Raw genomic sequence first — 13,788 nt, 5'->3', positions numbered from 1 at the left:
CAAGACGTGATTTATCACGTATTTCTTGCTTGTCTATACCCTCTACAGCGGCGTTCTGGACGTTTTTGCGTTCATCGCGCCATTAGGTAGCGAGCTCAGAAACCAAATTGCAGATGACAAAGTTCCGGGTATATAAGATACAAAATGAACGACCGCCGTTTATGCTTGATTTTTATTATTTTAACATATCTTAGTTCCGCTAAAAAAAATAATAACCTTTTTTTTTTTTGCGAAATGATTTCTACGTGTTTAATATTATGTATATACTTTTGGAATTCAAATTTTGTAAAGCCTGCGAAGTGTGCTGCTCCTCAAGGCCGCCCTATGTATATTCGTTGTTTTATGCTGTGGTAAAAATAAAACGTCGTTATCAATTTATAAAGTATATCGCTCCGATATACGAATGAAATGAAAGTACTTTCGGAAATTTCGGCGTCGCCTTTTGAAAAAGTGGTGGCATTTTGCGCAGATGCTGATCCTACGAGCCGCCAACATGGCGAGGTTCCTGGAAAGCACCAGATTTTCGCGGACTCTCCAGCACGTGACCGAGTCCATGGAATCTCTCAGCAGCTTACGGAGTTACGGGGTTGTGGAGCGCTTCTGTAATCACTTCTGCCATCTGACCGACTACCATCTGGAGGGTTACGCCACATTCTCCGCCTATTATCGACTCAGCCGGACTCTAGGAAATCTCTGCGGCTTTGCTGTAGTTCTGGCCTCGATCCTCTTCACGTTATGGAAACCCTCCGGTGGCGGCAGCGCATCATCCAGTGGTCTTGGTCTAGCTCTAAGCGCATCTCTGTCGGTGGGTGGTTCCTTAGAGCTTGGTGTTAGTGTAGGTCACTATACTTTGAAGCTAAAATGTGTTTGGCTAATCACATCAAGATTGAAAGACTAAAGTTAGAAAATGAATTCTACTATGTAGCACTTGTTGAGCAGGGCCAAAGACACCCCAGATAAAACATATGTAAATCTCCAATTTCGCAAAACAAAATACAAAGCAGAGAACAATATATAAAAAGGCAACTGAAGCATTCTATGAAAAGAGCGATCTACTGTCCAATTTCAGTTTTCGAATACACCTTAACCTTAACATGGGATCATGACGAAAAGCCAAACCAATTACTATACAGTCCTTGCATACATGTTTCTGTGTGAAAAAATCCCACTATATAAATATTCATCTGAAAATGTTTAACTTGACTTACCTAAATTGAGCTATAAACGAATTCAATTTGCAGACTTTTAAATAAGCTACCCATACCTAAATTATTTTAGCACATAGTCACTCTTTAAACTCGAAAATCCGAACGTCAGGTCTTGTATGTGCAATTCATGAAATGCGAGATCTTGAGGTTTAAGAAGGCTAAATATAAAAGCTCAAAAACATCTTTTTTAATATCCTTTGGAATTTTAAAATACAGTATGCACATTTGAGAGCGTAACTTTACACTTTGGAACGGAAGGTCATTGGAGTGTGCGAATATTCTTAATTAACTCAAATGGAGGCAAGGGTCGTTCATGCGCACTCCCTAATCTTCGTACGAAACGCGACTGGTTCTTGATTATTGCAAATAGTTTTTACAGTCAGAGAGGTCCCTATTTTTGCAAATAGTATTGACAGTCAGAGAGGTCCTTATAAGAAATTGTCCTTACTTAAAAAGATAAGCTGGTGAAATCAGCAGCGAAACTGTCAAAACACTCACACACGAGAAATATCTGATTTTTGATAACCAAATGTCACGACACTTTTTTTTTTCTCCCTGCCTCTGAATGGATGGAAGACAAAAATTAAAGACAAAGTTGTACACCGTATTTTTTCTATTTTTTTTTTATTGTGACTCATGTTATGGGGGGGGGGGGGGGGTGACTGTGACGGACCTAACTTTAAATGAGTACCACTGATTGATGTTTAATATAAACGTGTAAATTTCTCCCTCAACTTTCTACACATTTACCTATTTTGTGCTATAATATATGTTTCTTTATTTTAGTGACCTCATTTGCTACATGTGGTATAAAAGTAACTTATTATTATAAAAAAAAGAAACCTTTCATTCCGCCACAGATACCACAAACCATTGTGTCTTTGAACTGGGTCCTCTTCATTGGACCGCAATTGTTGGTTAGCTTTGAGCGTGGATTGGAGTACACTGAGCTCCCCGAAGAGGTACGTGAGTTTGTTTCATCAATAGAAGCTTTCAACAAATGACATTTTTTTATATATAATTATGTTAACGTTACTTTCAGGATGACACAAAACCAGGATGCGGTGGCAAGTACTTCAAAATAAAAAATGAAAAATATCCCGATAATAAATGGCCTACAAATGGCCGGGTGGAATTCGAGAACTACTGCGCATCCTACAGACCAGGGGTCCTTTCCAACGTCTTGAAAGGAATTACACTAGTAATCGAACCCTGCCAAAAGGTACTTCTATAGATCAAATGCCCCTGTAATATGTAATAACAATAGCTTCTGAACTTTAACAGATTCAGGAAGTTGTTTAAGTGCTGCTCTCTCCAAAGATATAGGTTCTTAGGCCTGTTTTCCGACGTTATTTCGCTTCGTCCTTGTCGTGTATCTCACAAACTAACGCAGGGTATGCAATGCGTTTGATATAAATCAGTTTGCAAAAAAAAAACATCTCGACAATCTTCTATAAACCCAATTGCTTCATAATGCGCTGAAACAACTTGAGTCTGCGAATACACGTAGTGACGGGAACACCACAGGAAATTTTAAAAGTCATGGGAACTGTCTCTCTAATAAACTAAGATGTTGCTGATCATGTTCATGCTTATGGCTTTTTGATACGTTCTTTGGAGTTCTTATCAGCTAAGGCCTCCATTGCATTGACTGCAAAGCAATAATAAGACGCTGAGGATGTACCACACACCGTTTTTCTTAAGCTGCAAGTTGCTAAATAAAAGATTGTAATTGTATGTAAAAATCCTTAAGTTTGATTATATTTTAAGTATTCATAATTACAACACGCTCGCCTTAACCAGTCTAGTTACTATACTGGAGAGTATAGTCAACTGGTATAGTAAATACTCTACCAGTTTCCTATGCTATACTATATATAATGACTATAAGAACTTATATCGCCGTCCAAACACAAACTCTCCCCGTGGTAAGAGCCAAAATGATCTCATTCAACGTAAAGTAAGAAAATCCATAAAGGATTTGTTTTCGCTGGGAACGTCCCTTCTTTAGAATACTAGTGGTGTACAGTCGCTCACATATTATTAAACTTCACGTTTTATTGGTACCTAAGTCAAATTTAGATATATAGATTCTAATCATAATCTAAAACATGCTTTTTGAGTCATTTTTAAGCAGAGGTGATTGCTCTAACTAAAGCTAAATAATGTCCATTTGTTTACAGTAATCCCTAAAAAAAACCGAATACAACAAGTTCCAAACGCCGTAACTATTTTCACCTAAACCGAAGTAATTGGTCTGCCTGCTAATGGAACAACATCCATATATCGGTGAAACTGTTAATGAATACGCAATGTCCTTCGAAGGGTATAGAAAATATATCTCAATTTTTGCACCCAGCATGCCATATCAAATTGACCGGCTGTTAGTCAAAGTACTTAACTAAAAGCTTTATATGAACAAGTACCACACAGGACAACATAATGTGCTTTCTCATCATATAGGTCGGAGTTGTCGGAAGAACAGGAGCCGGTAAATCCTCCCTAGTGCTGGCGCTACTGCGGATACTTAAAACTACGAGTGGCAACATTCGCATCGATGGCATCGATATTGGCAGAGTACCGCTGCGCAGACTGCGTTCCTCACTTACGGTCATCCCTCAGGTCAGACCCTAATAATGTACCTTTGATCTCTTAAAATGTTTACATGTCACGCCTGAAGAAGAGAAAACAAGCACCTATAGGCCGTCAACCAAGCAGAGCATATTATTTTAACGTGGTGAAGTATACCACACTGCCCCAAGCGTTATGTTGAGTTTGAATGTGAATCCCGTAGGCAAAATATGTTTTATTGATTTATCGACGGCAAGCTCCATCCAAAAGACAGAAATAGATGGTGTTTTACCGTCCTCTAAATTAAAGCGCGAATGTGCATATAACTTGGTTTCAGGTGCGAGAAAAAATTAAACCCCACCAGGCTTGAATTGACGCTCGAAATTTGCATCCACATTTCTGGCAACTCCGTCTTTATCACAATTCAATATGATCGCATTTAGTATTTCTGTGACGTTCGTAAATTTAATTCGAGTGACGTCATAAAAAATAAATCTGCTACAAGTTTTACATCAGTTTAGTCGATAGCTAATATGTTTTACCAATTTTGCCACAGAATCGCAATTCAGAAGTCCATCGCGCAGTTTCTCCTTACATGGCCACATTACTAGCCATCTCGCTTCCTAACTAAGCCCCGGCAAATATTGTGCTTAAAATACCTGGCACACGTACATTTTTTACGCCCAATCTGTCTTATGGTTATTTCCCAGGCGGTTTCCTCGAACGTAGATTTATACAACGCACTTCTCGTAATGCAGGTATCTTCCCGCAAAACTTCTCCAGTGTGAAAAGGGTGGTGTGTTGAGGAAGTTTCCGCCTAGTATTTTATTATCAAACAACTTTGGAGATAGTGACTTTTGATCTTCTGCATTTTTCGCATCCTCAGGCTCCGGGATTTAACAGTATGGGCAAGTTTCGTTCATAGTTGAATAGGCATCATTCTCGCATTAACATTACTTAGTGATATCGCTGTATCTCACTTCTGAGCATTAGGCTTGCTATTTAGCTATACGACGATGCCTCTTTTTCGTTTAATTTGTGTTCTCCTAACAGCCCCCAATTAATGTACGCTCGTGCGTTTTTGGTGACAAAATATAGGCTCTAATATTGACAAATTAACAGGGTTTTTTTTTTTGCAATTGTTGCGTTCTATTTGGAAATCCGACAGAATGAGAACAGCAGCTTTTATTCTTATATGTTTTTTGACACCGCACTTCACTCAAGCAATTGCAAAATGTTTTGTGTTTGTTGGCGAATTTTAGTGTCGTAGTCTCTGTATGGGAGACTTGCATTTTATACGTCTATATCTGATTTTATTGAAGTGTTGCAGTAAAAGGTTTACATGCTGATAAATATTTTCAGCCGGGAGCTTGTCTCTGAGTATGATTAGTTTCAGCTGTACAACACTACAGCGCACGACACGAGAGCGCCGCGACGTTAGAGCGCACGACTCGAAAGCGGTGCGACGTTAGCGCGCGCGACTCGAGAGCGTAGAGACATTAGCGCGCGCCCGTCACGAGAGCGCACAACCAGTCCAGCGCAAGCGGCACGACCCGACCGACCACTTTTTTGGACATCGCGATCTTTATCTGAAATAGGCAGGGATTTATGCCGCGGAATTCAGCAAGGACATGACGAATGAGTCGACGAAATTTTTGCGTGTGACAAACCAACAAGTGTTAGAAAACGCTGACAGCAGAAAAAAAAAAAAAAAAAGAATACAAGTAGTGTTCATTTCCGCACTAAAAAAAAAATCACAGCTGACTTAGCTTCATTAGCTTTTATTTTAATGAATAAAGCTTACCACCTACCTGACTAATTTTTATTTTCGATTATTATAAAACGTTCCAAAGAGAAAAAGCAACATGTAACATGCTTAACCGTATTCTGGGGTTTTCAAGATCAATTTCGCGAAAGGAGTTCTCGGGCCAAGTGTCATAGGCCAACCATTCACATTGTCAAAAATGACAACTGTACTGAACGCTTAATTCGGGAACTTGTGCCGACAATGAAAATGAAATAGGCGTTGATGTCAGCGTAGTAGAGGGATAGAGCGCTGGGGTGAGACCGACAGCATCCGGTGGAGCAGGCACTATTTCCTATGCGCTTCTCGGAATCTTACCACTATAGAATTTGACGCATTGGTTATGTCTCTGGGCCTTTTTGGTCGAAAAAAAGCTGACCTACGAATCCTACAATCCATACTTTAAATTTACTACCTATGGCTCTGTCCTTGTGTAGAAGTTCGGTCTCTAATCATGTGTAAAACTTTTCAGTTCAAACTTTTATTTGTTTGTGCTGCGGTTTTTTCTTCGATATTCATATATTTCTGAAAACTTTAGTATCCGTATATTTCTGAATCAAAGCGCTCTCATTCGACCCTATAAGATTGGTCTGCTTTCTAAGAACCAAGATAGAGAAGCTACGGCTCTTTAGAATTTAAAGAACGGACGAAGCGATGAACAATTCTTTTTCTTTGTACGCTCTTTTCTGGGACATGCAGAAAGGGCATAGCCTTTAGGTTGTGTTCTTTCAACAGCAGAAGGTGACGTAGTCACTGTACCCGACGCGTCAATGAATGAGGATTTTAGAAAACCATTCTCAAATATATCTCACAGATTTGCAGGGGAGGTTTTCGTGTATGCGTCAAAAGGCTGGAAAGCTCTGCATCCGATCAAATTGCGCTGAGCTTTCCTTCGATGTGTTTTTACTAATAGTTCTTTAACAGTGAGCTTTCTTCATTGCGGTCATGGACGTCACAATACTATTTAAAATTATGTGAGGGACGTCTAGATAGCCACCAAATAGATCGGAGCCCAAATGTCTGTCAAGAACATACCAAATACAGCAAAAATTTTAAATTTTTTATAATATATCCGAGAGGCGCATGCACCGCAGCACCGTGAAGAAATCTTAGACTGGCTGCTCCATTCAACTGAAGACATTCCAGGTACCTATATGCCCCACCCCACTCCATTGCCCCCTTTTCTCTCCGATGCCAGTAAACAGTTGGTTAGAAAAAGTCGTACCCTTTTTATTTTTATTTTGTTATTAAGGGCATTTTTAATCAATCGGAAATCAGCAATGATTCGATCCGATGAGTCGCACAATTTTGTTCTGTCTGTGGAGCCTCGGATTCATCCCACATTTTGCGGTGCTCGCTTAACTCGGGTGCGCCCTCGTGTCGCGCGCTCAACTGGTCATGCGCTCTCGTGACGTGCGCTCTAGTGTCAAGCGCGCTACTGTCGCAGTGCCCTCGTGTCGCGCGCTTTAACGTCGGCGCTCTAGTGGCGCTCGCTCTAAAGGCGCTCTCCCACAGGACTGTAATCTGGTGAGAGGCACCTTGCGGAGCAATTTGGATCCTAAGGGAATACACAGCGACGAAGATTTGTGGAAGGCCCTGGAGCAGGCACATCTGGCTGCATTTGCGTCAGCGCATCCAGACAAGCTGCTTATGGAGACTGGAAACGGAGGAGCAAGCCTCAGGTGAGATACTGTATTTTCTCACCTTATGAGAAACCTGCATGGCTATTACGGTATATTTGGCCCATCATTCACATGAAAATGAGGAGTAAATATTGTTACATTTTTTATCTTTGTTAGATATTAGTGGCCGTGATCATTTCACGTTCATGAAGACGCTAATGAACAACGCTTTACAAACAAAACTTTAACCGGCACAAAAATTACTGACAGCCAATTAGTTGCTAATGTTTGAGACATACAAACGTGTCCGATATCACTTGGGCCAGATGACAAGTTCCCAGCATATCCCGTATAAATCCAGAGATGGTATAACTAGAATCCAGTGCAATTTTGGAATATAGCGACTGATACCAAATTCTACTGGGAGGCTGTGAAAGTGCGCTTGTAAAAAGAAAAAGTGGCGCTGCTATGTTCGCAGATTCTTTTTTAACAAATGCATTTCTTTTTTTTTTTATAAAGGGAACTTGCAGTGTACGGCCTTGAGACCAATTGGTGGTCATGACGGCGACTCCAAAAAAGGGCCAAGATAGGTTATTAGTTAAGCTACTAAAACGTCCTAATAAAGTCTAAGTTTTCATTTTCGGTGTCATAATACAGTTGGAGAAGTGACGCTCGATCTCAATACGGACCAGCCATATCATGAAATCTTCATTAAAAAGTTCGCTGTCCATGCTACGGGGAGAGGCATATCATCCTCGTACACGGCTACAAACCGAAAATCAGCGGGCAATGTGATGTCGATCCGCCCGCCCTCTGCCGGCTCCGCAAGCGAAACCTACTGTGGTAGCGCTATTCTTTTACGGCTTAAATATATTCCCACTTTACTCAAAAACCCTATTGCTTTACAGCCGTATAAATATTAACTGTTCAAAAAAAAAAAAAAAAAAAAAAACTCAGAAAGTAACATCACTCTGATTTGTTGTGCCCTCTTGGACACCAAGCGCCTGGGCTGATTGTGGTTGTACGCAGTACTTCGCCTATATTAGTGCAACATATAATGGTCACACATCGAGGGTCGTCAGATACACGTGCCCTACATTCTCTTTTTGTGAAACACTGCTCATTCAAAATAAACCACACCCCCCAGACAGGGCCGTGCATGCTTCCTGTACACATTTTATTTGTTTTACGTAATCTCTACCCATTTCAAGCTGTACAGAAACGCGAAACAAGAGAAGCCACGCCCGCCGTAGACCCTGGCAAGTTTCTTGGCCTTATTTTTTTACAAAAGGAGAGCTACGCTTTGTAATTTTACAAAAAAACAAACTTAGTTGTGAAAGACACCTTTGACGAATAGTTTAGATAGCTACGTGCAGGCGTCGATTTTTACGGTCTATTTTAGATCGAGCCTGGTGACTTGGACCACCCTATATATAAGCGCAGTACTCTGTCGGGGGTGCTCGATCGTTCGGGATTTAATGGCAAGCGAAACCAAGATCAGAAGTTGATTTAATCTCAATAATTTATCATTCTATCTATTCAGCATGGGACAGCGTCAGCTAGTCTCTCTCGCACGCGCACTCCTACGACGCCCAAAAGTATTGATATTGGACGAAGCAACCTCACAAATGGACAGCAACACGGACAGCCTGGTGCAAGCTACACTGAGAAGCAGCTTCGTCGACTGCACAGTCATCACCGTGGCTCACCGTATACACACGATCCTGGATTACGACATGTGAGTGGCCCGTTCCCTACCAGCTTGAAAGCCGATTTGGCTGCTTAAACATTGATGTAGACATAAAAAAATGTGCACGCTAAAAGAAATGGCTTCAGCGGGACCGTAGTCGCTGAAATAATTAGAACGGCAAAGCGTGTCGTTCGAACGCGTTGCCTCCAGAACACGCTCCATGCCCTCCAACGTGATTTGGATGCGCGCGCCCGATCGTGGTGCATGTAGGAAGCTCGCGCTGGAGACAGAAAAACTGAAGCTCCTCCATGCCATTCTCACCTTGTAAGGGACTATGGGTGCGATAATTCTCTTCAGTGTACAAATAAAATAAGGCTTGAAACATTTCAGTCACCACCAACGTGAAGGTCATTTGTACCTTTCCACATAATGATAAGTTCAGACAGCGCATTATCGCATTTGATCTCTATCTTACGATTGTTCGTTGTCAACTGAGCGTGCTTGAAAAGCGCTATATAGTGAAAAAACTGAATATTATTTTACTTTCAATAGTCTCCGACGTCTCTGACTATTTTTTATTTATGTATTGTTATATTCGTTTATCTCGGTGTACTAGGCCAACTGATACAAACCTCCGCCCTTTCTGGTACAACCCACCCTTCATGGGTCAATATAATTATCGTTATTATTCAACAAAATTAGAGAGTAACTAATTATGTTCCCATCTTGGGCTTCGTGATTAGTTCTTCGGCGATCTTATCAGCAAATGCTGCAATTTTCTTGGCTGCAGAGTGATATCAAAATTCTCGCCACTCGTCACGTCCTGGAATTCCTACGCAACTAGCAAGGCGAAACATGCTTTTTTGATGTGCAGGACATAATGATAAACCGATTTGATTACACCCATCGGCTTACTAATTCGTAACTATTCGGTATACTTGCTCGACACATTTGTCTAAATTTAAAGCTAACGCCACGTACTTCGCAGCAAATCAGTGCAGGATTGATAACGATGTATGTAATAACTCCTAGCTCTTCGGTTATATTGACAGAGTTCTGCCCAGGGGGGGGGGGGGGGGGGGGGGAGGGGGAAGGGGAGGGGAGGGGAGGGGGGAATCTTGCGCATTATTCATGATCGTTTCGCAGACAATGGGTTTAGGTCATTAGCAATACAAACGCCTATAAACCTGACATCTGAGGACCAAGCCGCACCAAAAATGTGTTAAGCTCTCAGCGACCGTGAATACCGGAGCGCTCGAATCAAGATATACATTTTATATTGTAAACTTATTAGATAAAAACAGAAACTATCTCGTTCATGCTGTGGGTCGAAGAACGTATTGCATGTATAGGTTGGATGGACGAGCGTTGGCGACATTGTGAACTTCGATGAGCTGACTATTCCAAATTCCGAATTCGTAAACAATTCCTAATTCAATCTCGTAATTGCAATTATAAAATTATTTGGTTTATATTTACAAATGTTTGCCTCGGATTTTTCAGGCATCGCTTATAAACTTTGCTTTTTTTTCGTTATTACCAGGCATCAGCATTGTTCCAGTGTATTATGTGTATTGGCAATCTACAGGGTGATTCAAGGAGACGCCAGTCTCTTAAAATCGGCCGCTAAATTCTTTTTCTTAACCTATCGCGCTACGACTTTGTGCAACGTTGCCCACAAATGGTGCTTTTCTTTTTTTTTTTGTGAAGTTCGCAAAGAGCGAATTTACCTAAGGAAAAGGTAAAGAAAGAAAAAGGCTTAGCTCCTATGAAAACGCAGCGACGTCACCGGTCTTCAAACAACACGGCGCCGTTTCGCACGGGAGACAGGAAATGGCGCAACGAACGCCGCCAACGAACGAGCATGCAGCGCCGAGAGCCAGCGTCTTTACAATATTTTCGACTCAAAAGCGGCGCGCGTTCCGCAGGCGGCGACAGTCGCAGAAACAAAAACAGGCGCGGTAACAACAAGGAACTGCAGTTCCTTGTCTGCTAAATACGCTGGCTCTCGGCGTCGTATGCTCGTTCGTTGGCGGCAGTTGACGTCGCGACCGCTTGCGCCATCTGTTGTCTCCCGTGCAGAACGGTGCCGTTTTCTTTGAAGACCGGTGGCGTCGCTGCGTTTCCATAGGAGCGAAGCCTTTTTTTTTTCTTTACTTTTTCCTCAGGTAAGTTCGCTCTTTGCAAATTTTACAAAAAAAAAAAATGCGCCATCTGTGGGCAACGCTGCACAAAGTCGTAGCGCGATGGGTTAAGAAACCGAATTTTGCGGGCGATTTAAAGAGCCTGGCGTCTCCTTGAATCACCCTGTACATAGGTCCGCAACACTTCAATATAACCTAAGGGAACGTAATTACGTAAAGGCTATTCATATTTTACCCGAGAAAATATGGAACTATCCGCCTTCTTGACAAATGAAAGCGACAGCAAATTTTCTTTACAATGCATATATATATCCCAGAATCGGTATATAAACGGAAGGGGAAGATGAATGTGATTACACCACAAAACAATATTGAAAGACAAGGCAAATGAAGTTTAAACAGATTAAATTAAAATATTTGTTCTGCATTTCCCAAATTATTCCCCGAAAAAAAGAGTCGTGTGCTATGATCCTAGCGCAAGTAACATAAAAGTAATTTTATTATAACTTTGATCGTCCATATCAGCTTTATATTATCATAAACATTGTTCATGTAAAGTAACGAGTAACTATATCAAATATATTTTCAACATCTTAGTTTGAACAAGGAATTACACAAATCGCAAAGTCGAACATATATCTTTATTATAAAGTCTATATGCTTGTCTCAGAAAATATAAAATTGGAGCAAACACTAAATGAACCCGCCGCTATTATGGAGTTCCCGAAAATCTTGTTTAGTTTATTTATTTACTCACTGTAGTAATCGGAGCCATCATGTTTTATTTTATAGGGTTATCGTGATGGCTGACGGCGTCGTACAGGAGTTTGGACCCGTGGCTCAACTCCTGTCAAATTCGAACTCGGCCTTCAGCCATATGGCGGGGAGTGACGGCACGACGCATTTATAGGCCTCAAAACAAGCCGCATCGCCGGTAACCCGTGCTATCCTTTGTTTCATCTTAAGTCCAGACGCAACCGACTCTACAATATAATGGAACCAATCAATGAGCGTCAAAAGCTCAACTGACGAGGCATTTTGTGTTTATGATTGGTTTAGCGATGACAGAACACGTACAGGAACATGAAGAACACCATGGTGGCGCAGTTTTGGCGCTGTCTGATTGAGTTGTCGTCTGACTAAATTCTTTTCCTGTCTCTTCCATTTTTGGTTATTTCAAGTTTTTTCCGCGCCCAGTCTCAGGGGTTTTATCAAAATGGTAATTTTCCACCAGGTCACCCGCGCCCTCACTGTGTTTTGGTCTCATCAGTTGTAGCGTCGGCTGCGTCTAGACTCGATGTCGAACGATGTATAATTTTTAAATGCTTCATCACATGCAAGATATAATGCAACGGACACTGGCAGCGTTGTTATTGGAGAAGGCGACACGAATAATCAAGTTTGACAGAAAATGAATTTTGAGTTTTCTGATTTCTGTGACTAAGCGCATGACCATCCCTGAACTTTAAGCACTCGATTAAGCTCAGCACAAGAATAGATGTCTCAGGATTTATTGAAATGTGCAACAAATTTGTGCAAAAAGACGGGTTGCATAAAAACTGGTATTGTTATTATTCAAGAATTTGTAATTGAGTATAAGCACGCTTGTTCGCAAACATAGAGTGAGCGTAATTACGCACATAATTAAATGAAAATGGTTTTCAATTAAGTCGAACTCTTGTTCATGCAAACAAGGAGAGCACCTTTTGTGCATCAATATTTTTATTGAGAGCTACGTAACAAATATATGCATTCACTGTGAATGTACTTGATTCCTAATAATTTTAGGAAGTGTATCATGTCGTCTAAAGCTGTTTTATGTATTTTTATTATTACTCTTCATTCCACAGAAATGGATCGATTTTAAAAACAAGAGTTCTCACCATGTCAATATCTAATAATAAAAAATATTGTAATCACACAATTGTCTCTGTGTGAAAGTGTATGTCTTCATTATCAACACGCACTGTTTTACTTACTGGATGTGTTTTAATGGGGTGGACTCTTCGTGAATTCGATAGTTCTTTTTGTAAATGTCCGTATACTTCGTATTTTTAATGCAACGATTGGATTAGAAAGGTAATGCATCAGCTACAATTTTCTTTGCTGCCGGACTCTTTGTAAATAAACAAATTATTACAGAAAAATAAATGAATAAAGGGCACTCTTAATAGCGAACTGTGCATTTACATATCACCTTATGCAGTATAAATTACTAAACGTCCAATTTGACTTTGACATATCATTTTAATTGTAGAGCGATGGTGGAAGTCTTGCCGTGGAGAAATATTCAGGCCTGTCAATCCAAGTTGGAATTTTTCCGTATGGTAAAAAGGGGGAATTAGATTTTGCTAGTGTCCTCATTAAAGTCAAGGCTTACGAAAACTGTATTAAAGAAACTCTAAGGATTCTTCTAACGTGGTCTATGGGTGTCTTTATTTAACTTTAAAGCATTTGAACGCTCTGCGTATGCAAATGAATTTGGTGATAGTGCCAGTGCTTTCCCAAAAATGACAAATTTATTAATTTAATGGTCAAATGCTTTTGATTAATTTTTTTTAAAATTCTGTTGACTTTTAAATCCCACGAGCTTTACAGAGTAAGCTGTGCGTTGTGGTAAAAAGTGCGTCGAATTTCGAATTTAAAATAATTGTTTTTCTGTAAATGTTGAAATATTTGTTGTGATAATATGTGGCTTTATATATGTCTCAGTGCTTCTTCAAAGGTAGGAGCCCACAGAGCTGTCCAA

The 13,788-nt window shown here is 40.5% G+C and overlaps 1 protein-coding gene across 1 annotated transcript; it reads left to right on the top strand.

Annotated features, from left to right (window-relative positions):
- Window positions 1–493: 493 nt before the first annotated feature.
- Window positions 494–8,947, top strand: LOC8038505 (ATP-binding cassette sub-family C member 3-like). The gene is made up of 6 exons (XM_040504398.2): window positions 494–805; window positions 2,069–2,170; window positions 2,251–2,430; window positions 3,672–3,830; window positions 7,099–7,265; window positions 8,749–8,947. The coding sequence occupies exons 1-6, from the start codon at window positions 494–496 to the stop codon at window positions 8,945–8,947; spliced, it is 1,119 nt and encodes a 372-aa protein (XP_040360332.2).
- Window positions 8,948–13,788: the final 4,841 nt, after the last annotated feature.

Source organism: Ixodes scapularis, unplaced genomic scaffold, assembly GCF_016920785.2.
Source record: "Ixodes scapularis isolate PalLabHiFi unplaced genomic scaffold, ASM1692078v2 PGA_scaffold10__122_contigs__length_95168666, whole genome shotgun sequence".
Classification (NCBI taxonomy): domain Eukaryota; kingdom Metazoa; phylum Arthropoda; class Arachnida; order Ixodida; family Ixodidae; genus Ixodes; species Ixodes scapularis.
The sequence above is the reverse complement of the archived record's forward strand: the minus strand, read 5'-3'. Positions and strand labels throughout refer to the sequence as shown.